Here is a 27,980-nt window from a genome sequence, read left to right as displayed (position 1 = left end):
TTTAATGCAAGCCTTGCAGGTGAAGGGGCTGGACGATGCGAGCCTTTCTAAAGAGTTCGGAGGGGTGTTTTCAGCTGAAACCGCACACCACGACGATAGGCAGGCACGAAAGGTCCGACATCGTCCTGCAGGTAGGGGCGAGGAAGCCGACCGCCGTAAGATGGCTGGTGGTTTGGGTGTAGGGAGTGGGATGCACTGGGGTCCTCCGTGCAAAGCGTAGGGGCTACCAGCTTGCTTACGCAGGGAGGTACAGCAAGGAGAGGGGGGGCTTGGCAAATCACTAACAAAACCCGAGCTGCTTTCTGGCAGGTTTCCCTGCTTGCCTGTTGATTGCCCGCTGCCAGTCCGCAGGTGTAGCAGATCATCACGCAGCCCTCGAATTCACCGCCTCGGACAACAGCTTTGTCCTTCAGGACTTCAACTCCCCCCACGGCACCTTCGTCAGTGGCTGCCAGGTCCAAAATGCGGCCGTCAGAGTGGGTCCGGGGGACGTCCTGCGCTTCGGCCCAGGGGGAGCGTCCTTCGAGCTGGTGGTGGATGGGGCTCCCCAGGTAAGGGTGGGTGGGGGTGCCCAGGGAAGGGTGGGTGCTGCTCCCCAGGGAAGGGTGGGTGCTAAAAATCTTAGCAATACTGGTTCCTTTTCATTAAAAATGGTTAAGTCCAGCTTGGGCTGCAGATAAATGGAAAAAAATGCAAGCAATTTGTACAACTAACTTTTTAAAAAGTCTTACCCACTACTAGGTTAAATAATTGGAATTGGTGGTACGGGTATTTTGAAATGCCAAAATGAACTGTGCACAATAAGCTTTTACTACAGGGCTGTGATTTTTTAATTATGCAAAAATTTACATTTTGCCCAGGGAAGGGTGGGTGGGGGTGCCCAGGGAAGGGTGCCCAGGGAAGGAAGGGTGGGTGCTGCTGTTCAGGGAAGGGTGCCCAGGGAAGGGTGGGTGGGGGTGCCCCGGGAAGGCCCCGGCAGCGGGAGCAGGCTCCCAGGCTCGTCCGGGCGATCCCCGGGAAAGGCGGGGGGCAGCACGGAAAAGCTTGAGCTCCCTCTGCTGAAGAAACCCGGGCAGTTGGGTAGGGAACAGGAGAAGCCCGGGACAGGTTTCCCACCAGCAAGGTGGACGTGAGCAAAGGTAGGTCTGGAAAATGTCCTTTTCCTCTATTTGCATTCTATGCTTTCTCAAAAGCCACTTACGAACAGGGAGGTTTGCGTTTGGATCAAACCTAGAGCAAAACTAAAAGGCGCAGCCCTGACCGGCGCTTTGCTCGGCAGGAGCGCGCGTGGCTGGAGATACCGCGGCGTTCCGCACAGCACGGCCAGGGCATCGCAGCTGACTCTGGAGCGCCAGAGAAATCCAAAGCCGTTGTGAACCTGGGAAGGACGCGGTCGAACGTAGTGGCAGTCTCCTATCTCCGGGAAAAGAACTGTTTAGGGATGTCTGTGGAGGTCATTGAGCTTTTGGGTTATTATACAGTTAAGGATTGATAAGTTCCAGTATGATTTTTATTATTTTTGGTTCTTTAGGAATCCGGGAAAATAGATAGTGAGACAGAGTCCCCACAAACTGTGTGTGTAGCGTGCCTGGTAGCGGGAGTCGCAGAGCCTGGTCTCCTAGCAGTGCCCGTGTACGAATAAAAGGGAACTGGAGTCAGCCAGTTTGTGCACCCAGATACTGGGTTTGGAGGTCTCGGCAAGATTCCTGCTGTAGCAAGCTGACCTGCTGAATCCAAAGCTGTCCGGAAAGCCTTGGCCAAGAGACATCTAAAAAAATGCTCCGGTGCATGACGAAGCCGGAGCAGCTGGGGTGCCGGTGCTGGATAGGTAAATTTGTTGTCGCTGGAACCGTCGGCATTTTAATTGCCAAAAGTATATGTATAGGATGCGCCCTGAAAGCAGGTTTGCACCGTGACGCTGAGGAAGCTCTACGGGTGCCTCTTCGTTGCTCTGGGCTCCGAGATCCTCCTTCGGTGGAACAGCTTTGAAGCCTGACCCTGCTGACTGCCGAGAGTAAATCACCTCTGCCTTGCACCCCGCGAAGCGTGTATGGTGTCTAACGCAGGGCGATCTCTCTCATTTTCAGTAATATTAGAGGAGCGTGTTGTAAAGAGGAGCAACGCCCAGGTAGGAGTCACATCCCTGCAGTGCCTCAGAGCGCAGGACAAGTGCCCAGAAAGGGCCAGCGTCATGCTCTGGTGGAATCCAGCCGTGAGCAAGCGCCCAGGGTAGCATCAACGGCAAAAGCGATGGGGCTTAGATGTGCTCTGGGAGAAGGCAAGGTGCCGGGAGCAGTGGGGAACGTGCGCTGGGGTCTTTGGCTCTCTTTCAAGAAGATGCCAGGACAACAGCCGGGTGTTGGAGGTCTGCATCCAAGCCAGGTCCGAGGCCACGTTGGCAGATGTTTAGTTCAACCCTTGTTATTGAGGACTATGCGTAAGCCGACCGACGAGACCTTAATGGTGGCCTGTCTCTACCGTACGGGAAAGCTCTGCTCGTAAGGAGAATAGCAAATAGTGTCCTAATTACACGTCTGCCAGGCCCAGCGTAAGGTCTGATAAATGCGATGGCAAGCCAGGAGTGCCATGAGAGGCTTTGGTTCAGCACGGCGAATGGGAGAAATGACAGGGTAGGACCGCTTGTGTGTCAGCCAGGAGAGGCGTGAAATGAAGGCTTCCAGGTTTTGCAAACGACGTGCAGAATTAGGGTGGTCAGATCTAGAGAGAGAGGGAAGAGCTGAAAAAGCAGCAAACCCCAATAATTTCTTTTGGTTTCAGCGAAATATTAGGGATTCCTGATTAAGATCTGATACTTGGGCAATGGAAACGGGAAAGAACTGAAAATCTGCTTCCACCCAGATCTGCGCCCCTGGGTTTTGTACGGCATAATGCATGCACAGCAGGGGCTAAAAACCTTCCTAAACTCTTGCTGATATTGTGGTCTTTTTCCACCGCAGATGTCCTATCCCCCCGTGAAACGTCGCACAGCGTGGACCGGGCAGCTCCAGTTGGTTGCAGAGCCCAAACCTTCAACTCTTGCATCTCCTCCCCACCTCCCCTTGCTGCAGGGGCAGCGTCCCCCCGGCTCTCCCGGCAGCTGGGCTCCCGGAGCAGCCGGCCACGTGCCCCATCCGCCGCTGCGGAAGCGACCCGTGAGTGCCTGGGCCAGGAGCGTGGCCAGCGCCGTCCCGCCGGACGCTTTCAGTAGGACCTCCGCGGTGAGGCCAGGTACTCCCCGCTGCCAAACCTGGTGGTTCATAGCCTGGTGTCCTCTCTGAGCAACTCAACGTTGCGTGGAGTTGACCCAAGCAGAGTCGGTGTCGAGAAGTGACGAGTGTCGGCAGCAATTGGGTGCAAGTCCTCGTCCAGTGGAGCTAATCGGGGACCGCGTGTGGTCCTCGGTGGCGTGTGGGTCAGTTAAGAAATGGGCCGTGACGTACAAAGGGGAATGCCATTGCCCTCGTAGCCGAGAGTGACATTTCCTCTTCCTTTTTCCTTGTGTGTGCTCGGGACGGGCGACGGCTAACTTCATCTGCACCGGTGACTCGCGCACCTATTCCCGTCTCCTGTTTGAAGTCACGTTTTTGCCTCCTGTGAAGTGCAGTCGCTGGCTGCCTTGAGTGCAGGAACTTTAAAGCTGACATGCTTCTGAAAGCGAAGCGTGCAACGGCAGTGGAGCAGAGGCAAGGCTTTGGGGGAATAGTACAGCCGGAGAACGAGACTTTTGCCGTGACTGTAGCTTGTTGTGGCCTGTTACACAATCCAGTTGTTTTCCTGGTTTGGGGTTGGGTTGTTTGAGCAGTCATAAGCGATACACGGTCAATAAGCGACGTGCCAAAGTACAGCCGGTGCTCCAGAGCGGAGGCGGTACCGCGCAGCCCCTGCAGCATCGCGGAAAGACACGCGCAGGGGCAGAATTTGAAAGCGCAGCGAAGGTAAAGGGAAGGAAGCACGCGCTCCAAGGTAGCACGTACTCATCTGATTTGGGGGAAATCGAGCCAAAAGGATCCACGCGCACGAATCGTGGCGAGCATCGCTGTTTGCCCGCGGGAAGCCATAAAAGCGTAGCTTCTTTCTGTGGGGCTGGGCAATGCTGAAAAATCAGAGGAGCCTTTGTCTGCTGTGTGTCTGCTGCCCTTGGGGCTTTTTTGGTTCCCAGAGGTGTATTATTCCCCTCCGTCGTGCAGACTGCTTGCACCGGTGTCTTTGTAGTGCCAAAGAGTTGTTTTCTCTTCTGCTTGTGAACCGAGTTCGTGGACTGTAAAGTAGAGCTGCCGCCTTAGAATAGTTTTGGGACAAGCGAGAGGGATGCTGCAAGAATCGTCACCGCTGCCGGCAACCAGTCCTCACGCTGACGTTTGCTGCGGTGGTGTTTGCTTTCTTCCAGCCTCGACCAGCATCTCGGGCGACGGCGCGAGCGGTGCGGGGGGAGCCCCTCCCCTGGGGCCTCGCGACGCGGATTTCCTCCCGCAGGAGAAGGTGATGCTGGGGAAGGGGTGGGGGATGCCATCCCTGTCCCGGTCCTTGGCAGAGCAGGCAAACCCTGCCGAACGGTTGCGTGTCTGACGGCGAGTCCCAGCAGGGTGCAGGGACTGTCGCCAAAGGGGACGGCTCCGGTGGATGGGGACTGCTGGGTGGAGGAGGACATGGGCACGGTGGGACGGGGGAAGGCAGGGCGAGCAGGTCCGTGCGGTCGATGGCCCTGAGTCGGTACCCCCCGGAGCAGGCAGCCCGGCATCGCCGTAGCCGGGGAGTGACAGGCGGCACCCGTAATCTGCCCGCAGGGTGAAAAGCTTCTGCGACTGGGGAAGGAAATCGGTCGCCTTTCTGGTTTGGAAACAGAATCGAAGCAGAAGGATGCGGTGATAAGAGATCTGCAGGGGGAGCTTGCAGCGATGGCAAAGACCCTGGCCGAGGTGGTGGCGAGGAACGAGGTGGAGCTGACCCAGAAGCTGCTCGCCTTCGACCGAGAGCTGGGAGCCAAAACGGAGGAGATCAAAGCCTTGAGGGAACAGGTACTGAATGCTTCCATAGGCACCGAGCAGGGAAAATACCCCTCTGATAGAGATGTTCTTTTAGCGTAACGCCCAGTTTTTCGGAGAAGCAGGTGGCATGTCTGAAACCACGGGAAATGAGGGAGGTTTGGTTTGTTTGGTTTGGGTTTTTTTCCTTCCAGTCGCTTTGTTTTGCGCATTTGCTGGCTTTCTGTGCAAGTTTCCCTTAAAGAAGCTGGTAAATAAATATCCCACGTATGTGGTAGGATCTGTAATGCTGCAGTGGGGAGGGAAACAGAAGCCGAAGCGGCATTTGGTGGGGGAAAGGCACGCACGAGCACCTCGGGCCAGGCAGCCGGACCCTTTGCTCTTCCCCCTCACCCTTCTCGCCCCAGGAAGGGACCGGGCAGTTGCATTTGCAGGGGGAATCCCCGTCCCAAAGGCAGCGCAGCCCCTTGGCGTCCTGGTGAAAACAGGCAGCTGGGTAGAGGAGAGAGGGCTTATAGTTGTCGTGTCCAGGGGTACGTTAACAGCGTGCACCCACGTTTTATGAGACCTCAGAAAATGTCCTGGAGAGACAGTGACGGAGTCCTCCTGAGTATCCCCAGCGTGGGAAAAGGGTCAATCCAAGGTGTCGGTGCGATGTGAGGCACAGCGGTCAGCAGCCGGGCATCTTCGCCAGCCCATCCCGGCTGCATCCTGCCTTCTCATCTAATCCTGGGTCTGAAGGAGGCTGTGAAATGCTTTGTGCTCGTCCTGACTGTCTGTCGTGAAGAGGAAATTTTGCTAAGCAGGTTCCCGGTGGAGAAAAGGCGATATAGTGTTGGGGTGCTGTCAGCATCGCCGCTGTTGCTGCGCCGAGACGAGACGACGCGCGGTGCCTGTCTTCCCGGCGGCTTTCCTTTCTCTGACAAAAGCCTCTTCCACCTGTGGATTCGCTCTTCTGTACCCTCCAGTAATTGCTTCGTGAAACCGGTCATTTGAGCAGCGGGAAGCGTATTTGTGCTATCTGCGTGGCGATGATATGCCGAAGTGGATAGCGCAGACTATTCCCCGCTCCCGATTTCCAGTAGGGACTGTAAAAACTGTCTTTGCAGCAGAAACGTGAACGTGAGTTATTAGCGGCTCCAGATCCACGTTTGCGAGTGATAAATAGGTGTGCCTGAGAAGGCGATAAATCTGCAGGCGTTTCTGCCCGCTGCCGCGTTAGCAGCGTCACCCAGCCCGGCCATGGGTTCCTGGCCTGGCAGGCAGCGGGAGGCGTTGCTCCGCCGTGCCTTTTATATTAGGATTTTAGCGTGAACGGCCAAAGTGAATTTAAGAAGATCCTACCCGAAGCAATGACCGCTGAGAGTTAGTCAAAGGTGCTAAAGAGTAACCCCATCAGAGCGTGCCCTGGAAGCGCCAGGTTTCCCTCTCCGAAGGGGGCTGTAATCGAGTTGTTAAGTGATCCGGTGAGGAGCGCGGGTGAATCTGTGTTTTGCAGAGCAGCAACCTGCAGAAAGGCTCGAGCCAGGTTTTCAGCCATTCCCTCTGCGAAAGAGACCTGGAGATTGGAAGGCTGCGGAAAGAAAGCGAGAAGTTGAAGAGGGACCACGCGTTGGCCGCAGGTATTGTATCCCTGGAGCTCCGCGTAGGGGCACGAAGCGGTTTGGGACTGGATGTCGATACTGAGTGAGCACTGGCAAAACTGTCCGGGCAACAAAGGAATTGTTAGCGGCTCGTAGAAATCGCCCTACCTCTGATTCTGCGTGCCGAAGCTTTGCGGGAGCTGCAGATAGTGTCTGACAGGACGAGTGCCCCTGGCGTGAGGGACGACGTGGGGACGGAGGCAGAGAGTGATGGGACGGAGGGTTTTGTTAGGAAGAAAAGCCTCGAGCACCCAACGCAGGGCAGGCTCTGAACCCCTCGAAAGCGGTGCTGTTTAATGGGCTGCCGTGCCTGCCCACCCGAGCTGCTGCGGGGCTGCACGTGGCTGCAAAAGCCACCTCGGACCGCCAGCCTTTTCCAGTGGTCTTCATCTCTGCCTTCATCGGGCACGAGGAACATCGAGCGTGCACAAAGGATTGGTTTTCGTAATGCATGCAGAGTAGCAACACTGTTCTGCTTGGTTTCGTTGCCCGAGATAAGGGAGCGGTATCGGTGCTTGGCAGGGAGGAGGCATCAGAGCTGTGGGTCTGACATAGTAAGGCAGGAAAAACAGATCCGTAAGAGCTGCTCGTCCTCCAGGGAGCGTGTGCTGCAAGGCCCCGAGGAACCTGTTAGCGATGTTGTCACGGAGCAATGTCCAGCACAGCGTGCCGAAAGCTGAATCCGCTGTCCAAGCCCGACGGTTGTCAAAGCGGGAGGATGGCCGCTCTGCGGCTAGAGGGCTTTTGCAGGGACACGCTGGGGTAGCCTCTCACCGGAGCTGTTTTTCTCAGGTCTAGCGACCAGCCTGCAAAGAGAGATTGCCGGGAAGGAGCAGAAAATCCAGCAACTCAAGCAAGATGTTGAAAAAATGAAGAAGGAAAACAGAGAAAAGGACAACCAGCTAGCGGTCGTTTCTGCCAAGGTTAACATCCCTGAGGAGGGGCTCGGTATTTTACGGTCTCACGTACGGGTTAGCGAGGGAAGCTAGGATGAGAAGGGTCACGCTTCTCTCTGTTAAGGAGCGTAGCAGCTATATTTGTGTGGCTGTTTATCGGGGCAGTTGTAACCCGAGGGTCCTGGCTGCATGCAAACCGAAAGTGCAGAGCTCTACCTCTGGGACGTAGCCGCGACGGGGGCTGCGGTTTTGCCCAGGGGCCGTGCGATGCCCGTGGAGCGGCGTCGCCTTCCCCAGCTGAATCCCCCTCCTTGTTCTGCATTCAGGTACCGTGCGCCCTGGATTCCTCTGGGCACAGTAGCTGTTTGTACGCACAAAGCCCTCGTGCCAAAAGCAGCCATGGAAACCCTGTCTTCGTGTGGCTCCCGGTAGCCCAGCCTGGTTTTTCCCTTAAAGAAAGCGGCCTGTGCAGCAGGTTGTTTCTCTGTATTTGCGGCTCCCTCCTCAACTGGGCAGAGCTGCGTCAGCCGCATAATAAGCGCAGAGCGGGCGCTGCGTGTTGGCCGCCTGACTAGGCACTGTACCGGGAGATTGGAGCGATTCCCTGTGAATTTTAAGCCATGGAAAAGATGCGCGGGGCCCCTGGGCTGCAGGCAGGGATCACCCTACCTGGCAGCCTGTACCCGGCGGAGCATCCACGCCGAGCGGCTCCCTGGAGATGTGCCCCGCTTTGCCGAGGATCGGCCCTTCAGCTGGTGGGAAGGGGATACGGATGAGCCCCCGAGCCGCCGCGTGCGGGAGGGGGACCAGGCGTCCCGGGGAAGCATCCTGCTGGGTGCCTGCTGGCACCGGGTGGCCCGCAGCCGCAGCACTCGTGTCGAGAGAGCCGCAGCACTCGTGTCGAGGCAGAGAGCACGTCCCAGAGCATCCCTCTGGGGTTTTCCCCGCTCCGTGGATGCGGGAAGACCCGGAGGGAGGCGGGAGCTGGTGCCCGCAGGCTCGCGGGAGAGGCACCCGGGCGCTCGGGGCGGGCGGAACGGGGTCGGTCTGTGAAACACCGATACCCTGAAACGCAGAGCTGCGAAGCACAGTCTGATACAGTGGTGAATAGCCTGGAAATGTCTGGTAATGTCACGTTCAGCTTACTGCGGACGTTTTGAAGAAGCGTTTGTTTTCCTGCATCCTTCCCCCCTCCCTGTTATACTGTTTCTAAGGCCAGAGGGATTTCTCTCTGTCGGGCACTCCCTGCAGATGTCTGTCCTTCTCTCAGCCAGGCAAGGCTTTAATACGGGCATTTCCAGATATACTGGTGCTCTCTGGATACTCTGGTACTGGATACTCTGGTGCTCTCAGTGCCTCGATGGCCCCGTCATGGGCACTCCGCCACCCGTTAGGTATCTGAGCACTTAGCTGGGCTGTAGCGCAGAAGTACGTGTTGACATTTGCTGCAGAAGTGATGGTATCTGCCTGCCCTGATGATATTTTTTCCTCGGTTGCCATTCATTCTAGTGCTCTAGAATTAAAGAGGAAATGAAGCGTGAACTTGGAGAGCGAGAAGTAATTGCGTGCCGAAATGTGAGTCGCAAGTCATTTGGGGTGAAGGAGCACACGGGAGAGCAGCGACTGCAGGAATGCATCGTTGAGAGAATAATTAACTGGGCATTTGAAGGGAGTTGTTTTGAATCCAGCTCCTGTAATAGAAGGCACCTAACGTGCATAACGAACCGGAGAAATGTAAATTCCTGTAAAAATTGTAACACCGCATTGCAATGCAGGAGAATGGGGTCCATAATAAGACTGGCATTCCACTTGAAAGCCAATCTAACCGCAGTAAATATAGGTTAGAAGAAAATTCCAGGGTAAATGAAATGGGGTAGATGGGGAAAACGTATTGCTTAGCAGTTAAAATCCTCCAGAGAGGCAATGCCCAGCTCCTCTGGTGACAGCCCACGCTGTCCCGGGACTCTTGCAGCGCATCGAGGAGCTGGAACGGGACCTGGAGGGGCTGCAGGGGCAAGTGCAGAAGTATTGCGCCGAGCAGGAGAGCGTCCGAAACCAGCTGGCCGAGAAAGCCCAGGTAACCGTCCGGCTGCGGGGTACGCGGCGGAGGGCAGGGAGGGACGGGCGCGGCAGGTACCTCGGCCGCCTGGCACGGGCGGCAACGCGTGGGAGGAGGGCCAGCAAGCCCCAGGCACGCCGGCCGTACAGGCAGAGGGTCCAAATGTGCCGAGCTCTTCCCCGGAGCCCGAGGGAAGAAGGTAACTGGTGCGGCAGAGACTGCCCTCTGCGAGCGCTGTGGTAGAGAGTCAAGGATGGATGACGGCCCGGGGACCAAACCCCGGCAAAAAAGCAGCATTAAGCGTCCGATGCTGCAAAGCCGCCCCCCTGCAAAAGGATTGCTGCCTGTCTCCCGCTACTTCAAAGCTATATTTGGAGTCGTCTGATGGGAATAGTTGGGGTAAAAGTGCTTATGGCGTGATTTTCTGGTATGGCTTTGATATGCAAAGGCTCTCGTCCTTGCAGGCTGAGGAGGAGCTGAAAGACGCCTGTGCCAGGCAAGCTCTGCAGCTGCAGGAGATGGGGCGCAGGGAGCGGCTGCTGAGAGCCGACGCGGGGAGGGCCAAGGAGCAGGTAGGGAGGAGGCAGGGGTGGGAGCACCCTGCAGTCGGGGCTGGAGGCACCCAAAGTAGGGGTTTTCCCGTGCAGAAGGACATCGCGCTGGAGTGCAGGAAAGGAAACGCAGAGTCCTGAGCACCAAACCCTGGCCCGGGGCTTAACTTGTCGTCGGGTGAGGTATAGGAGGCTTATCCACAGGATTTGTGTAGGCATCGTAGAAGGTGCAGTGAGTTGAACGGGATACAGAAATGCACTATACTCTTTCTAATCGTAGTTATGCGGTCCGGGACCCCTGCAAACCCTCCTCCGTGCCTAGGTAACGCTGCTCCGGGCAGAGACAGCCCTGCGCAGAATAACATGGGGCTAGATCACCAGGACAGAGCCGTGCTTCGCACAAGAAGGTCGCGTCGTGTGTCGTCCCCCCCCCCGTTAAACTGCAATGCAGAGTTTTGCTAGCATGAATTTGTTAGGAACCCCAGTCAATGAGAGGCAGAAAAAGCTATGAGTTGTTGGATCACGTTTGGAAAAGAACCCCAGTTTTTGTGCAGAGTGGAGCCAAAGGGCAACCTCAAGCTTTTAAGGGCAGCTGGAGACTTTTGGGTCTGCCGTGGAGGTTAGCACAGGGAAGCCCCAGGAGGAGGCAGCACCAGCTGCGAAACAGAAATGTGAAGCACTGACCTGGGTGGGAATGGCTGTCATCTCCTGCAGAGGGGCTGGGGGTGGCATCCCCAGCTGTCCCCAGCCTGCCCTGACTGTTCCGCAGGAGGAGATAGGAGTCAGCCCTAGGAAATCCCTGCTGGAGCCTGGGACGGAGCAACCGCCCGGCTCGGGCGGTCTGTCCTTTGCAACGTATGCCAGCCCTCTGTCATCGCAGTCCTCCCGCAGCCGTAGCAGGGCGGCAGGAGACGTTCAGAAGTCGTCACGTTGTCCCCGGGTGGCGGGGAGCCGACGGCCTCCCCCGCGCGCGGCACCGGCGATCGCACCGCGCACCTTGTAGGCAAAGTAACGGGTGTCGTGAACCGCGGCGCCTCGCTGCCGGCGGGGTGCGAGCCGCCGGGGTCCGAGGAGGGGAGTCGGGGAACCCTGGCGCGGTCGCAGGGTGAAAATGGTGCGTGAGCCAAAGCGATGTCCCGAGGGGAGGGCGGGAGCGGGCACGGGGCCTCGGTGTCGGAGACGGCAGGGACCGGGACTCCCTTTGCATTGGTGTGTGCGGGGTGGGGTAGAGCAGACCGGCAGAGCTGATGATCGATCCTCTGTGCCTTTTGTTTTCCTGTGTCGATCTCTGCTGCAGCTGGAGTCCTTCAAAACCCAAGTGATGCGAGTCTGTTCTCCAGCAGCAGCAGGCGTTGCAGGGAAAGCCGTAACGGAGCAGCAGGTGAGTTGGGAGGCACGGAGATGCTCCCAAAGCCCGGCGTTGCTCGAGTCGGCCGCTGCAGAACGGCTCCGTACCAGTAGCGCTGGTAGCGTCCAGGCTTCTCCAGCTCGTAAGTCGTGCCACAGCTATCCCAGGTTAATGACGCCGCTCCGTGATGTGAAGGCGACACGATCCTTTTTGTCCCCCAAAGCTTGGGTGGAGTCGGTGGGCTGCAACAGGGAGAAGCCCAGGAGTCTGACGTGGCTACTAGTTTGCAGCAAGCCTCAATCTTTGCTTGCTGAGACAGTCCGTGGTCCTTCAGCTGAAAAAGGGTATTAATGTAATGCCTTAGTCTCCTCTTCCTTCACATGCTTTTTCCAGGTGGTAGAGAAGGTCAGGCAGATCTCCGACGAGAAGCAACGAAGTCAGGAGAGAGAGAAGTGTCTGCAGGAGGAATTAAGCTCCAGGCTCTCGAAGGAAAAGGAGGTGTCTGCAAATGTCGAGGTGTTCAAGAAATCCCTGCAGGAGCTCCAGGTCAGTCCTTTAAATACTGACGACCAACTGGCAGCCCGGAGAGAAGTGGCACGGGGCATTTTTTTGGCCTGAGAATAGGTCAGAGCAAAGAGAGGCTTGTGTGTCGGCGCTAGCCAGCGCGCAGCTCTCCCGATCAGTAGTAGCCCCGAAAAGCGTTGGTTAGAAAGAAATCGGAGGTGTCGCAGAAGCGTGTCCTCCCCTGGGCCTGCCGGGAGCCCTTCCCACCAAAGATATCGACCCAAGAGGTGAAGTGTCATACCAAAGTGTTCGTGTGGTGGTACGCAGGACTTTTTCAGAGATGATGTGTTATTTGCCAAGTCCCAGAAGCCCGCTAGCCATGGAGGCTAGCTTGTTCACCGGCTATATTTTTTCCAGGCTTGCCTGAGGAGCTCGTGCAGCAGCGACAGCCTGCGAGGGGAGCTGGGGAGGCTGGAGGCAGCGTGCCTGGACCCCTCCGTCTCGGCCATGGGCATGGCGGTGGTGGAAATGGCACGTGTCCCCCTGTCCTGGCTGGAGGACGCGGAGCGGCTCCTGGCCAGCGTGGGGATAGACCTGCGTGCCTCCGGCAAAGGTCCGTGTCCCGCTGGGTGTCCCTGGGAACAAACCCGCCGCAGGTGGGACGTCCTAGCTAGCCTGCCATAGAGCGGAAAGTCCAGCGTGAGGCACTGCTTGGGGATGCCAGGCCCCCACGTTGGTGCAAATCTCGGGCGGTTTGGGCAACTAAGCGACCTGCTCGGGCAGCGTTGCATGCTGTTATTCCCTGCCTCTGCGGCACCGGTCACCCCGTGTAGCCCGTGCCACCCGTAGGGCTCTGGGGAGCCCTTGCATCTTGAGGGGAGACCTCATCGCTCTCTACAACGGCCTGAAAGGAGGCTGTAGAGAGGTGGGGTCGGTCTCTTCTCCCAGGTCACAAGTGATGGGACGAGAGGAAATGGCCTCAAGTTGCGCCAGGGGAGGTTTAGACTGGATATTAGGAAATTTTACTTCACCAAAAGGGTTGTCCAGCACTGGACCAGGCTGCCCAGGGCAGTGGTGGAGTCGCCATCCCTGGAGGTATTTAAAAGCCGTTTGGATGAGGTGCTCAGGGACATGGTGTAGTGGTGGGCTGGGCAGTGTTAGGTTTACGGTTGGACTCCATGATCTTAAAGGTCTTTTCCAACCTCTACGATTCTGTGATTCTGTGATTCTGTCTGCGGGAGGCGATGCCTGCGTGTGGTGGGCACGGTCTGCTGGCATCGTGGTTATTCAGTCACGGTGGGTTTTGCCTTGGTGGCATATAGGAAATGCTTCTTGGCCGCGCTTGTGGCCATGGTGCTGGCTGAGATCCGAACCCTTTTGTCTCGAGGTGACAAATTACTTTGTCTTCCCTTTCCTGTGCCACCTCCGTTGCGGAGTGGCAGCGCAATTGCCGCGTGGAGTTTGCCGAAAACAAGTTTAGGTGAACGCGGTGCGTGGAAAACGCAGCGGCTGTAGAAGCACGGGTCTGCGTCAAAGCATCGCGTGTGGCGGAGCGTCTCTGCAGAGGAGTGATGGCTCTGACAGCGGCGCGGGAGGGGGAGCACGGCTCTCACGGCAGCACGAGCGTCGCGCAGGGGTGCGGGGCGTGCCGCGTGCCGGGCGGCAGCGGGGTGGAGCGGAGCGGCGTCTGCGAGGGCGCAGGAGGAGCTGCGAGGCCGCCGTGGTTAGCGGCGTGGTAATTATAGCGGCGGGAGGACCGTGCAGCAACGAGCCGTCCTTGGCTCTTGCAGATGTGTCGGGCCTAGAGAAGACGGGGTGACGCAGCAAAAAGGGCGACAGCGCGTGTGACAAGGAAAACGTAGTCTCCTGGGCTGCGCGGGCAGTCAAGCTCCCTTCCCGTGATGTCTCGGCGATAGCAGCGATCTCCCGGGGGTGGGAATGTGCTGCCGGTTCCAGTAAGCGCGGAGGGGAAACCCTCGGCTGGCTCCTGGGAGCCTTTCCCGATCTCCGAGCCTGAATCCCGTAGCAAGAGGCTCGCGAGGGTCTCTGGGTGCAAGGCAGAACTGTTGCCCGCGGGTCTCTCCTTGCCCGATAGCCGACAGCAGCGCGTCCGTTGCCCCAGCCCGGGAGGCAAGCCCACGTCGAGCGCGTTTCCTGGGTATCCCAAGGAGCGCGGGGGGGACCGCGTGGGAAGTTCCCGTCGGTCCCTTCTCCTCCCTGCTGCCTACGGAGGGACGCGGAGCCCCGCCGTCGGGCGAGGGGTGCGAGGGCCAGGGCTGAAGGTCAGCGGTGGCCAAAGCGCGTTTCGCAAGGAGGCAAGCGGCGTCCCCAGGCCTCCGAGGATGCTCCAGGTGGTATACGTGGGCTGTGTGATACAGCGAGACCCCGTTGGCTTTTGCAGGGTTGTTGGCTGCTCTCCGGGGATTGTTGGAAAACAGTCAGGAAACTGCCCAGAGGAATCGGATGTTACAGGTACAGAAACGCGTGTGGACGTAAAGCGAGTGGACTGGGGATCTTTCTATGGGTAAACACGGCGGTAGTCCTAAGCGAGCCGACGTGGGACCCGAATTGGGAATGTTACGGTAGCAGAGGTCCCTGGGTCTGCGGCAAACGCAGGGAATGGAGAAGACGGAGCCCGCTGTCGGCGTGTCGGTGTCTGTATCCCTAATGCGGCAAGGATGGAGGGTGTATCTCTCTCTTTAATTGTTTGTTAGCCAATGTACGCAGGATGTTCATTTCTGGCCCTGCTGCTAACACGCTTCCTTTAACACCTCAGTATCTGCTGTTTCCCCGTAGGCCCAATTAGAGAAGGTCCGGGAGTCGCAGGCAGCTTTGCTGCAGGAGCACGTGAAGGAGCTGGAAGCGAAACACGAGCAAGACCTACAGATAAAAATCAAGCAAATTATATTGGAAAAGGACAAGGAGAACAAAGAGGTAGGGTGGCACGGTTGTTTTTTAGGAAAACGACTGTCATGCAGGAAAAATAGGTGTCTGTGATAGCGGGGCCGAGCGAGGGGAAGAAGTCTGTAGCCCCAAACTGTCTAGGTGCAGTCCCAAGAGCCTGGGTATCGGCTGTCCTCCTGTATTGATGTGGGTGATTTTAACTCCCCGAAGTATCCCCGGTGGAACGGGAAAGCATCCGGTAACGGCAGGATGCGCTGCTGCCGGTCAGTCCTCCTATATTGATGTGGGTGATTTTAACTCCCCGAAGTATTCCCGGTGGAACGGGAAAGCATCCGGTAACGGCAGGATGCGCTGCTGCCGGTCAGTCCCTGGGAGAAAGCGGAAAGCCAGGAGCACCATCCAGATAGGTGAGCGTAGTCAGACATTGCGCTGCCTGCAGTAAATGGAACGCAATGGGTCGGCTCCCTTGCAAGCCTTTTGCTCCCTCCCTTCCCCATGCTGAGCTCCTTTTGGGTCCGTTCTGGCCGGAACAGTATATCTGCCCCCTATGGAGCAGGGGGACGGCTGCCCGGCGGGTTCTCGCTGGGTCACCCTCGGCCCCGGGGAAGCCCAGGCCGCCGCGCCGATGGCACTGGCGCAGGACGTAGCGTTAGTAAAGGTGTGAATTCGGTGCTTTGCTGCATCTGTATGTTGTGATGGGGACAGCGTATCGTGGTGCTCTTGTAAGGCGGTTTCTAGCGTGCTTGGGCGTCTGTCGCTTCGGCAATGGTTGTTTCCCGGCATCGAGTTTTCTAAGGAGGCGGGTGAGGAGCAGCAAAGCGGCTCCTCCTGGGTCTCTTTGCTGTACCTTTCCCCAGGCGCTCTCGTCCCCTCCCTCAGCGAGTCGCCTCGTGTCCTGCCAAGGTGTTCTCCCATAACGTGCCCCTGCTCCAGAGCAGTGACCCTCCTGCTTGCTTTCCTCGTGGGAGTCGAGGTCTTTTGCTTAATGGCACGATTTTTTTTTTTTCTGCACTGAAACTGTGGGCTGTCAATTCTCAGAATCTGGAGAGCGCTGTCGCCGAGGAGAAGGACAAGGGCAAGCAATCCATAGAGGAAGAAAAGAAGAAGATCCGAGACCTGGAGAGCCACCTGAGAGGCTTGACTGAGGTCAGTGGCACGCGTGGGAGGAGAAGCGGAACCGCTCATGCTTGGAATAAATAAATCTGAAAGTGCTCTGGAGCATGGCGGTCCATTTGGTCAGGGGCCATCAGTGGACCGCGGGTTGTTTCCCCCCAAATGCACATAGATGCATATCTGCAGGGAGAAAGGTGGATTCTTGCAGGCTTGTTAACGTAATTACTGCTGATTTCCTCGTGTAGGCGTTAGCAAGGAAGTCAAAGGAGCAGGAGGTTACAGACGGCAAACTGAGCGAAGCTGTGCGCAAGCTGGAGGAAGCCGCGGCACAAGAGGTATTTCCAACAAGCCTTGTGTGCAGGCAGAGGACGAGGCGTAGATGCGGTTTCGGTGAAGAAGGCTTCCCCGGTCCCCGCTGATGAGGGGGGAGAGCACTGCAGCCTCCCCCCTCCCTGCAATGCTTCCCTTCCCTCTGTCCTCCTGACTGCTGGCCAGGAGAGATGGTGCCGATCGTGATCCCAAAGGAAAACGGGCGCAACGCTTCCAACCGAGATCACAGAATCACAGAATCGTAGAGGTTGGAAAAGACCTTTAAGATCATGGAGTCCAACCGTAAACCTAACACTGCCCAGCCCACCACTACACCATGTCCCTGAGCACCTCATCCAAACGGCTTTTAAATACCTCCAGGGATGGGGACTCCACCACTGCCCTGGGCAGCCTGGTCCAATGCTGGACAACCCTTTCAGTGAAGTAAAATTTCCTCATATCCAGTCTAAACCTCCCCTGGCGCAACTTGAGGCCATTTCCTCTCGCCCTATCACTTGTGACCTGGGAGAAGAGACCGACCCCACCTCTCTACAGCCTCCTTTCAGGCCGTTGTAGAGAGCGATGAGGTCTCCCCTCAGCCTCCTTTTCTCCAGGCTGAACAACCCCAGGTCCCTCAGCCGCTCCCCATCAGCCTTGTGCTCCAGACCCTTCCCCAGCTCCGTTGCCCTTCTCTGGACACGCTCCAGCCCCTCAATGTCTCTCTGGGAGTGAGGGGCCCAGCACTGAACACAGCATTCGAGGTGCGGCCTCACCAGTGCCCAGTGCAGGGGCACGGTCACTGCCCTGCATCATGCGTCTTGTTTCCCAGATGACATTACAGCAGCAGGCACTCGCGCGAGACGAGCAGCTCCAGACCATTCAGGAGGAGAATGAGTTAGAGAGGCAGAAACTGCGGGAAGAAATAGCGGAATATAAAGAGCAAAGCAAGCAGCATTCTGTGACAATTGTGGCTTTAGAGGACAGGTTGCTGGAGGCCCAGCAGCAGCAGAAGACACTGGAGGAGGAAAATGCAGCGCTCCTGGAAAAAATGGAAGGTAGCTAAGGGTTGCACGGGATGAGTCTGTACTGGGAACCTTCTCAGTTAACGTGAACTTGATAGAGGGGTGCAGTAGTGCGCTTGCCGCTATGGAAAGCGTGGTGTAAGACGTTGGTTTGAGGTTTGCCTGCACGCAGGACGAGCTCGGCGAGTCCCTGAAGAAGCCGTTTTGCAGGGAGTTGCCGTATATTGCTCAGTGGCTTTGGGGACTGTTGGTAGTGTGCCACGGTCACAGACGGGGCTTTCCCGCTGGAGAAGGGCTCTTTGCCCTCTAAAGCAACGAGGCTGGAGCCCTTTGGGCTGCACCCAGGCGTAAGTGGTCCTGAGCAAGGAAGGATGTAAGGAACTCTTGGAACTGGGCCCTAAGAGACATGGGTTTCCAAAAGAGATGGTCCACTGTCTTCAACGCTGTCGTGAAGGAAAGGATATACGTAGCAGAAGCAAGCAGGCTGAACGTGCGTGCGTTACAGAGAAGTAATGACTGGCCTTTGTTATTGTGTCCTGTAGGGCTGCGGGCGGACGCCCGCCGGTCGACGTCGCTGGAGGTTTCTCCTGCCGCAGAGTCGCACGGTTGTCTGAGGTGAGCAGCGCTTGCGGAGGGTGGTCTTGTTCAGAGGGGCTGGGAGGAGAGCAGTTATCGCCAGGAGAGCTTAAGGGAGACCGAGGGGCTGACCGCAACTTGTCCTGAGATCTTTTTTGTCTGTGATGGCGAAGAGAGTCCTTTTGCTAGGCTGAAATGGTCTTCGGTGCACGTAGCGTCAAAAGTGACGCCAAACAGCGTGTGAGTGATCTGCTGTCCCGTCCGGACGGCTCCAGGTAACAGGGAGCGAGCGGGCGAGTCCCAGTGCCACGGGCGTGAACCTAGGGGACTGAAAGGCAGTTAAGAGAGTAATGCGTAGGTATTAATCATGAGGTGCAGCTCAGGAAGGCGTGCGCAGGCTCCCTGACATGAGTCCTTCAAATGCACTGTGAGATTTGTGCACCCTCAGTCAGTCTGCAGATGACACCACGTTGTGTGGGAGGGTTGATCTGCTGGAGGGCAGGAAGGCTCTGCAGAGGGACCTGGGCAGGCTGGATGGATGGGCTGGGGCCAATTGTGTGAGGTTCAACAAGGCTCAGTGCCAGCTCCTGCACTTGGGCCACAGCAACCCCATGCAACGCTACAGGCGTGGGGAAGAGTGGCTGGAAAGGACCCCGCAGAGAAGGACCTGGGGGTGTTGGTCGACAGCCACCTGAATATGAGCCAGCAGTGTGCCCAGGTGGCCAAGAAAGCCAATGGCATCCTGGCTTGTATCAGCACTAGTGTGGCCAGCAGGAGCAGGGCAGTGACCGTGCCCCTGCACTGGGCACTGGTGAGGCCGCACCTCGAATGCTGTGTTCAGTGCTGGGCCCCTCACTCCCAGAGAGACATTGAGGGGCTGGAGCGTGTCCAGAGAAGGGCAACGGAGCTGGGGAAGGGTCTGGAGCACAAGGCTGATGGGGAGCGGCTGAGGGAGCTGGGGTTGTTCAGCCTGGAGAAAAGGAGGCTGAGGGGAGACCTCATCGCTCTCTACAACGGCCTGAAAGGAGGCTGTAGAGAGGTGGGGTCGGTCTCTTCTCCCAGGTCACAAGTGATAGGACGAGAGGAAATGGCCTCAAGTTGTGCCAGGGGAGGTTTAGACTGGATATTAGGAAATTTTACTTCACCGAAAGGGTTGTCCAGCACTGGACCAGGCTGCCCAGGGCAGTGGTGGAGTCCCCATCCCTGGAGGTATTTAAAAGCCGTTTGGATGAGGTGCTCAGGGACATGGTGTAGTGGTGGGCTGGGCAGCGTTAGGTTTACGGTTGGACTCCATGATCTTAAAGGTCTTTTCCAACCTCTACGATTCTGTGATTCTGTGATTTGCACTTACCTGTCTCAGGAAATTCCGGGAGGAGCTGGCAGCGGCACAGAGCGTGCTCCTGGCCAAGGAGGCCGTCATCGCCGAACTAACCAAAGAGCTCGTGGAAACCAGAGCCAGGATGTCGGACATGAGAGGTGGGTGAAGCATACTGCGTGGTTTCCATCTTCCCATCCCTCTTCCGAGCAGTAACGAGGGTAGGTACTAGCAGGTGAACGCAGATAGAGATAGATGCCACCATCCTAAATAGATGTCACCATCCTAAATAGATGCCCCCATCCTAAAGCAATGCCGTTGCCCTGCTCGGGGCAAAGCCGGCGGTGCATCCCCTGTGGATAGGTGAATGTCTCCCTCTCCTTGGCTAAGCAGTAGCAGTGATGGGGAGTGAGGGCAACCGGATGGAGATCGGGTGGGCAAAATTGAGGCCATCGTTCTCACAATCCCACTGGTGGGCTCTTTGAGCCTAAGGTATCTGAAGCCAGCAGACTGGGAGAGCCCTGCCTGGGCTTCCTCAGTGGGCACGGTTGTGCTTTGGGGAGGCTTTATGGGGGTAGCCGGCAGAGCGGGCAGAAATGAGCCTGAGCCTGGAAGCTAAGGGACGCGCGTGGCTTCCGTGCTCTCGCTGCCATTAGCACAATGTGAACGTGGGGACAGAGCCTCCGAGGAAGGTAAGAAGGTAAAGGGCTGCAAGTCGGGACACACTGGCAACCCCGTTCTTCTCCAATCTGAAGGAAGATTGCCGTAGCAAGTGGTTACTCTGGCATATGCCCACGCAAAGAGACCGGCCTTGCGCCGTGATTTGGTAGGGCAAGGTCTCTTGGCATGGCCTGGGATGCGAGGGCTGCTATCAAGGGCAGGGCGAGGGTCCGCGGGGACAAGCTCCGTTATTGCTGACAGCCCAGGCGATGGCGCGCTGGGAAAAGGGGACGCATCCGTGAACGTCGTTTCCCTGAGAACTGCGGGTCCCCCAGGGCTGGGCGATGAGACAGCCAGAAACCCATGAAGCTGGTGTGTGCCTAGGGGAGCTGAGCGAGGAGCAGAAGGTGGAACTGGAGCGGAACATGAGCCGGGTGAAATACCAAGAGCGGGAACTGAACCTGCTCAGAGAGAAGCTATCCCAGATGTCCAGCCTCGTGGAGACGAAGGATCGAGCCCTGAAAGCAGCAGCTGAAGAGTTAAGGTACACGCTGCCGTGACCTGAGGCTTTGCCAAAGCTGCTCCGTAGATGCCCGGCAGCTGATGGCAGTTGGGTATCTCCCCAGAGCAGAAGGGCGAGTTGGAGAGCATCAGAATTGAGCTCAGCAAGGTTGTCTCTGTGGCAGTGCCACGTGAACTGAACCGGGGGTTTAGCGGAGCTCCTGCCAGGACATGTAACTAAGTCATTTCTAACTAACCGAATGTTCCCACCCACGCCGTGGTAGTCATCGGCGAGTGCCCAGGGTGCTGCTCTCTGCAAGCTGTTTGGGCAACCTTCATCTGTCACGGTGTGCCACAGCGGTCTTGTCTCTTGGCACAGGCAAGCCCAAGCCGACTGTCAGGCGCTGAAGGATGCCTCCCGAGAAACGGTGGAGAAGCCGGAGGATGCTCCTGGGACGCCAGCGCAGGCGGGTGAAGCCTCCCAGAGGGTAAGTCCGCACGGAGGCTGCCGAGGTCTGGGTTTGCTGAGGGTCTCGATCACGCGTGCCGTGTGTCTCGGCATCGTGGTGAGACCCGGCGATGGCCAGCCGAGCCTTGGGTCTGCTCAAAGCTGGCTGAAGGCAGGAGCGCGGGGTCGCCGGCCACGCTTTCCCTAGCCAAGGGCTGCCTGCAAGCCGGGGTAGCCGTGCTGGCAGCGCTCCTGCGCAGGCATCGCGGCTGGCTAACGAGCTGCTGTTTGTAGGGCGCTTTGGAACCGTGAAGTGTTGTGTGTGCTAATGGCTGCGATAATTGCTGCTTAGAGTGGATAGCAGCGTACCGAAAGATTTGCGTGCGTTCCCTCCTTTCCCCAGCCTCGCGCAGCCGCGGGTGCCGGCTGTATTGGCGACGCAGAAGCAGCTATGGGGTGGAATGCGCAGGAGTTAGGGGCAGCTTGTTGCACAGGACAGGAATAAACGCTCCCTGTGCTAGAACTGCGATTTGATTTCCCTGGTGCTAGAAATGGGAAGAACTCAAAGGGGGTTGCAGCAGCAGATGGAGGGACTGTAGAAATTGTACATCCTGTACCGCAACAGTGGCAGAGAGCGTGCCAGCGAGGAAGGCTGGATGTGTGGGGGCCAAGCGGTGACTCACAGCCAGATGACGAGCGGGAGGTATCGCCCGTCCTCTTCTGCACATAGAGATGGGGAGGGCAAGCGCGGAGCGCTGGAGGTGCAGCCCGGCCAAAGCCGCGGTTTGGGAGCAGACGGCGTCTCACCGAGCAGTGCCGCGGGGCGACGGCGGCCAGACCTGAGCCAGTTTGCAGCCAACGTTAGCTGCGTGCAGGGTGTGATGATGGGCCTGCCCCGTGCCAGATTTTTGGATGTTTGTCATAATGCAGCAAGCTGAGTGGGGCTGGAATAGGGAAACGCCTGTGTCTGCGTGCACGGGTGTAGTTTAAAAGAGAATAATGCATGAGATCGTGTATAAATGCAGGCCGCAAAGCGTATCGGTATTTGGATGTAGAAAACAGGAAACGCTCTGCGGTAGCACAAAGTGCAAGAGAAAAACGGTGGCATGGCCGTTCCAAGCCGCGCACCGTCCTTCTCCCGGCGCTCTGGAGCGTTTGCAGGGCTTACGTCCTCACCGGAGCGTTGCTGGCGCAGCGGAGCATGAGAGGGGTCTCTGACGCCGCTCTTCTACCCCACAAATCCACGGAGAGGGTGTAGGGTGAGACGCTCCGTGGGCTTTGCTCTTGGCACGTGCCAAGCGTCCCAGCGCCTCTCAGCAAGGCTGTGTCTAAGCCAGGTTTAAGGTGAGCTCGCGTTGAGCCAGACACAGTCTGGGCGAGAACCGGCTGGGCTGCTTCTTCCAGGAGCCGGCGTTGGACTTGGCTGACCTGGGCGCGAAATGCCGAGGCCTCAGGCACGAGGAAACGATCCAGCGCCAAAAAGAAGGCTTGGCTGAGCTCCGGGAGAGAATAAAGATGCTGGAGAAGAGGCAGTCCTCAGGTAAGCGAGGCTGTCACTAGAAAGGGAAGATGCGTCCGCTTGCCTTTGCCGGACCCCGGGGTCTGCGCCGGTGGAGCACGTGACGCTAGGGAAGGCGCGAGGGGCTGTGCCAGGGGCTCAGGCTCGTTGCTTGCGATGGGCTCAGGCTTCTCCCTCGCGAAGCCGGCGCTCGCGTGCACGCGCGTTAATCCGTGCAGGTGATAGGAAAACATCTCTGAAGAACCCGCAGCGCGGCTGCAGGCTTTAGAAAGGCGCCTGGCGTCATCCGCAGGCGTCGAGCGTCGGTAGGTGTCTACGCGCGAGGAGGTGCCACGCGCAGGAGCGAGCGGAGCGAGGCAGCTGGCGAAGGGTTTTGCGGCGGTAGCTGCCGTGCAGTCGGAGCCAGAAGCGAGCAGGCGCCCAGCTCCGTGCTCGCTCGCTCCCTGCTTGGGTGCTGCTCTCCTCCAGGCGAGAGAGAGCAGCTGGCACCTACAGGAACCGAGCCTTGGGTGGGGTGGTCTTGCAAAGCCTTGCAAGTGCTGTACGCTGTGAGAATCTTCTGCTTGCCCTAATTTGTTCTCCTTCGGTCCCTTGCCATCCTGAATATCCCTGTATCGAGAGCAGTATGGAAAAGCAGTGCCGTCTCAGTGAGAAGCTACAAGTAGAGTAGCGGTTTGTGGTGCAATCTCTGAATTGCCACCTGAACAACAGGTTTGCATCCTCCTTAGGTAGAGAAAGCAATGCCCAAACTCTCGGAGAGCGATGTCTGCAGGGAAGGCTGGTGCAGGCTTTACTCCCTAGCCTGCGCGTGGTCTGTGTGAGGGGAAACCTGGCAAGCCTCAAAATGGCCGAGGTAGGAAGCCACAGCGTGTCAGACGGAGAGTGGAACGACTCGGTGGGTGTCTGTTTGCCTCCAGCTGTCGTGAAGAAGGGTTCGGAGCCGCTGGTGGTCCTGACGAAAGACTTACCAGAGCAAATAGTCCAGAAAACAGGTCTCGAGAAGGACCCTGCGCCCGCGTCGGGAGCAAAACTGAAGGCCGGCAAGGTAAGAAGCCAGTTTGTGGTTCATGGTGCTTGTGGCTTCGTTGGAAAAGTATTCCTTGGAAGAGGGAGAACTGGGCTTTCAGATATCATAACCGAAATGCCAGCGGGGAGGGAGAGGGAGGTGCAAAACCTGGCAGCGTGCAAGATGCAAGCAGCCTCGTGGAAGGCATGGCTTGCGGAGGGTATCGCAGCTCCTGTAAGGAGCCGTGCATCGGCCGGCACCCTTGGCCAACCCATTGGCCGGCACTGCTCGGGGACGCCGCAGCCTGAGCGGGGTGGGAGGCTTTGGACCGTGGCGGTGCCAGGGCGGCTTTCCCAGGCAGCGGAAGGGAGGCTCGAGGCGGCTCAATCCACAGCCGGGCGATCTGTGGGTCTTTCCCTTCCTGCACAGGTTCCTGGCCGCGTTCCTGACGGGGGCTCGCACGGGGCCGCCGATGGGGCAGCGAGCTCGGTGATGGCTGAGGCGACGGACCTCGGCGAGAAGATGGTACGTCAGCGAGAGACCCGTTAAAATGGTACCCGATGCTCAGAGGGGGTAGGTCGTTTTCTAACACGCTGCAGAAGTAAGCGCGTGGCATCAGGGCTCCGCAGGAACGTGGTGAGGGATGACCTGGGGATTTCAGGACCCAGGGCGCGCCGGGCATCTGCCGGGACGTCTCGGGACCCCAGACCACGCAACGGCGCATCCTTCTCCCCTTCCCGCCTACTTTGGGGATGTTCCCTTGGGCGGTCAGGGCTGATCCTCAAGGAGAAGGGTAGGGTTGGTGAGGACAGAGACCTTCGCCAACTTAGACGCCCGCTAAATGACACGAGAGAGGCTGCGGAGCGATGGAGGTGGCTGCCAGAGGAGGTGGCCGTTGGTAGTGCAGCGGGTGGGTTGTGAAAGTGGGTCTCTTGCCTCCGACAAGGGCATAAAAAGGTCCAGCAGGGGAAAACGGGTCATCTTGAAAAAGGAAAAGTCCAGCCCCAACGAGTCGCGCGGCTGGGAATCGAGCGCTAGGTGTGAAAGGGGCTGGCCTGGAGCTGGGATGAGCTCCGGCGCGTGCGTCGCCGCTCCGAGCGCCTCCAAGCGCGCGGCCCAAAGGCACGGACGAAGGGCTCCGGCCGTACGTGTAGGAGCGCTCGGAAAAGCTCGCCCAGGGAAAGCACCCGTGGCAATGGCAGAAAGGGGAAGGCACGCGGCAGTTTCCTTGTGATATTTTCATCTCCTCAGTAGAGCAGAATGAAAGCAGATGGCTGAGCGGTGTGATGTTATGTGGCAGAGGAATTGGCAGGCCTAGTAAATAATGCATTCCCTGTTCTTCCTACAGTACCTTGACGTACTTGGTGCTCTGGGAAGCCTGATGAAGGTGAAGGAGCTGTCAGGAATGCAGTCGCTGAAGCACCTTCCTCAGGAGGAGCGGGAAAAAGTGGGACTGCAGAGACGGAAGGACCTGGAGCTGCTCTACGATAAGATCAGGAACCTGAAGAGTCGCCTGGAAAGAAAGGAAGAAATGCTGAAAGATTACGAGGCCGGCATGGAGCAGCTCAGGTACCGAAAGGCGAGGCGGCTGTTACTGGCCACGGGTCCGAGTGAGACCGAGTCCTGGGACGCAAAGTGACGGGGAACTCGGGGAAAGGAGCAGCGCAGCCCCTTGCCAGGTCGCGCGTCTGCCTGGCGCTGGTCACGTTGCGGCCGCAGTATAAAAAGCAAGCGGTAGGAGGAACGGAGGAGTGTCCTCTCGGTTCTCCGCAGTGGTGCCTTGCAGTTAAGCAGCGTCAGGGCTGGAGAAACCTTGGCAGAACCCCTAGTCCGGGGTGGCCGGACCATGTGACGGCAGTGGCATCGGCCGGGATGGAGGGACAGCGTCAGCAGGCCCGAGGCAGGCGTGGGAGCCGATGGGAAGGGCTGTCCAGAGCGCGGGCGACGCTCCCGCTCCACGCGCTGCCGCGTTAGGGAGCAGGGAGGAGCCCGTGGCAGCGCTGGGGCGAGCCCCGCTGCTGCTCGCCGCACGAATGCAGAAGTCGTTTTGCCCGCAGCACCGGAAAAAGCGGTGGAGAAAGACGTTTCTGGGCTGGTGTAAACATGCCGCCGTATTCAAAGTAGGCAAGAGGTGCGATAGCGATCTCCACGCCGGCAGCGGTGACACAGCCACCCAGAGTCCCTCTCCGGGCTCGTACGCCGAACAGAAGGGATCGCAGCCATCGCCACGTGTGTGGTAGGGTGGGTGTGAGGAGGGGGGGAAGCCTTGAAGAGGTGGCATCTTGGCCTTGGCAAAGGCAGGAGGAGAGGGGTTTTTCCATGGTGTAAGGAATCGGAGCAGGGAAAACGCCGGCTAAAACGTGTGCAGGTCCTCGCAAGGTGGTAGCCGCTCTGATGTCCTTTAGTGTCACCCCGTGGTGTGGGGGGGGGCAAGCGCGATAGGGAGATTGCTCGAAAGCCGTCTGTCCCGGGCAGAGCCCGGCTGGGGGTCGAGGGGTCGATGTGGGTGACAGACCCCCCCCCCCCATTTTGCACAGGCTGAACCAAGCATCGCTGCGAAGGTGCCGGGAGGAGATGTCCAAACTCGAAGATGAAGCCTACAGGGAGGCAGAAGAGAAGGCTCTGCTGAAAGAGGCTCTGGAGAGGACGCAGCTCCAGCTGAGCCAGGAGAAGAGGCTGCTGCGAGCGGCCAAACTGCGCAAGGTGAGGACGCGGGAGCGGGTGAGCGAGGCCCACGAGGACACCGGGAGCCCCAGGAGCCAAGCGTCCCCGCGCCCGAGCGTTCAAAGGCAGGCCGCGGTGGTCAGCAGGCACCTCCGAGTTCAGCGAGGTGCTTCAAGCTGCGTCTGCCGCGGTGACGTAGGAAGGCACGAGGGGTGCACGGCACAGCCGGAACGCTCAGCTGTTGCTAAGGTGCCCGAGGCAAGTCCTGCAAGTAGGAGGAAGGTGGCTCCTGGCGTTACCCAGGGCCTTGCGGAGGACAAGGCGAAGGAGCCTCCAGGCTGTGCCCGTTCTCCAGAAGGCAGAGTCGGGAAGGCCTGACGCCCTCCGGTCACTCGGTTGCGTGGCTCGCAATGGAGGCGAGGCGAGGAGGGGCGAGCGAGCGAGCGAGCTGTCCGCTGCCGCAGGCGCCGGCTCCCCTCGTAGGTGCAGACGCGTGATTTTGCTCTCTCCGAGATGAGCGCTCGGGAGGCGTTTGGTAAATGAAGAGCAGGGGTTGCAGGGAGAGACCACCCCGCATGTGGATGCAGTCCTGCAGCCACTGTTCCTGTTAGCAAAAGGGTGGGAGCAGACCCTGGTTTCTGGGGAGCGGTGGCATTTTGGGGAGAGGGTCTCTGCGGGGAGGTGTCGGCGGGCTGAGAGCTGCAAGAGCCCTCTTGGCTCTGGGGACGCCTCTCTCGCGTGGGGCACCTCCGTGGTGGTGCCTGCTGCGGCCGGAAAGGCGAAGGAGCCCGGCGTGGAGTCTGGGCAGAAGCCAAGAGTGCCGCCTAACGCGCTTAGGTAGCTTTTGCGATCGGCTGGGAACACGTGGTGGGTCTGGCGCAGTTTTCTGGCTGTCGAGTACCGCGGGTGTCTGCGCCCTTCTGCAGCAGCGGCGGGGCAGACGCCAGGCGAAGAGCTGGGAGCTGCGTGCGATGCCCAACTCCTGCGCTTTATGCAAGAGCCAGCTCCGTCTGTCAGGGAGCCGGGACTGGGCGGTCTGTCTGACCCCATCCCAAGAGGCGAGGCGTCCCGGGGCCCTGCTGCTCACCCGGGCTCGGCTGCACGGCAGCATCCCCATGCCAAAGGTGGAGGGCGACGCGCGTGTAGGCAGCTTTATCGATGGGTTGGGGCCACGTAGGGCGAGGGGGAAGGGAAGGGCACGCACATCCCACGGACGCTGCGAAGGCCGTGCCGAGCTCTCATGGGCGAATGTGGTGTTCGATGTCTCTCTGTGCTGCAGCCTGGAGCTAAGAAGCCTTTCTGCTCGGGAAAGCTGAAGGCCGAAGAGCGCACGGCAGAAGCTGTCACGACGGGAAGCATGTAGGCGAGGCACCGCGTGGGCCTTTGGTAGGCGAAGGTCTGCGGTAGGACCGGGTCGTCGCGCTGTGGACTCTGTAATGTTGGACGTGGCACGAGGTGCGGGCGCGTTTTGAGGAGCCCCTGTTGGTATCCCGTAGCTCCTGGGCATGCTGCTGTGCCTGTACGGCGCGTGGGACCTTATTTCCCCGCGGTACGTGTTCCATACCGCGTGGTGGGGTTTACGGCAATAGAAAAGGTTGTGCGGAGACAGCCCAGTGTATACGTGTGTGTGTATATTGATATATGTGTGTGGGTACAGCCCAGCGTATACAGTACACGTGTGAAGTCAGTTGTGTGGGGGTCTGTCCCGTCCCTGCTGAAGTGGCCTCCAGCACCTGAAGCCTGCACGGCGTGAATCGTCCCTTGCACTTGCAACCCCCGTGTCCTCCGGTCCCCGTGGTGTCACGGGGGAGCTGGAGCGTAAGGCACGATGCAGTACGGACACGTAGCACGCCCGGAACGCTGGAGCACAACGCCGACCGGAGCCGCGGTGAGCTGCCACGTAGTAACGGAAAGGAAAGAAGAGGAGCCGCGTCGGCCGCGCTGGTACGTTACAGCAGCA

At 58.5% G+C, this 27,980-nt stretch overlaps 1 protein-coding gene across 1 annotated transcript; it reads left to right on the top strand.

The window, feature by feature from the left end:
• The first annotated feature begins 35 nt into the window (after positions 1-35).
• On the top strand, positions 36-27,918 carry FHAD1 (forkhead associated phosphopeptide binding domain 1). The gene is made up of 27 exons (XM_075520315.1): positions 36-131; positions 345-551; positions 2,958-3,228; positions 4,388-4,479; positions 4,785-5,015; positions 6,481-6,604; positions 7,418-7,548; positions 9,031-9,096; positions 9,494-9,598; positions 11,429-11,512; positions 11,873-12,025; positions 12,401-12,596; positions 14,385-14,455; positions 14,780-14,917; positions 15,926-16,033; positions 16,246-16,335; positions 17,139-17,364; positions 17,874-17,946; positions 19,268-19,383; positions 20,267-20,426; positions 20,763-20,871; positions 22,236-22,371; positions 23,268-23,395; positions 23,786-23,881; positions 24,705-24,925; positions 25,894-26,059; positions 27,300-27,918. The coding sequence occupies exons 1-27, from the start codon at positions 36-38 to the stop codon at positions 27,381-27,383; spliced, it is 3,678 nt and encodes a 1,225-aa protein (XP_075376430.1). The 3' UTR covers positions 27,384-27,918.
• Positions 27,919-27,980: the final 62 nt, after the last annotated feature.

This window comes from Mycteria americana, chromosome 18 (assembly GCF_035582795.1).
Source record: "Mycteria americana isolate JAX WOST 10 ecotype Jacksonville Zoo and Gardens chromosome 18, USCA_MyAme_1.0, whole genome shotgun sequence".
Lineage (NCBI taxonomy): Eukaryota > Metazoa > Chordata > Aves > Ciconiiformes > Ciconiidae > Mycteria > Mycteria americana.
Note: the sequence above shows the minus strand (reverse complement) of the source record. Positions and strands in the feature narration are given on the sequence as shown.

Bases quoted from the DNA above. Each gene is read 5' to 3' on its own strand.
- FHAD1 (XM_075520315.1), top strand. From the start codon at position 36: ATGCGAGCCTTTCTAAAGAGTTCGGAGGGGTGTTTTCAGCTGAAACCG. The intron at 17,947-19,267 runs GTGAGCAGCGCT...TACCTGTCTCAG, and splicing joins GAGTCGCACGGTTGTCTGAG to GAAATTCCGGGAGGAGCTGG. The intron at 24,926-25,893 runs GTACCGAAAGGC...CATTTTGCACAG, and splicing joins GCCGGCATGGAGCAGCTCAG to GCTGAACCAAGCATCGCTGC.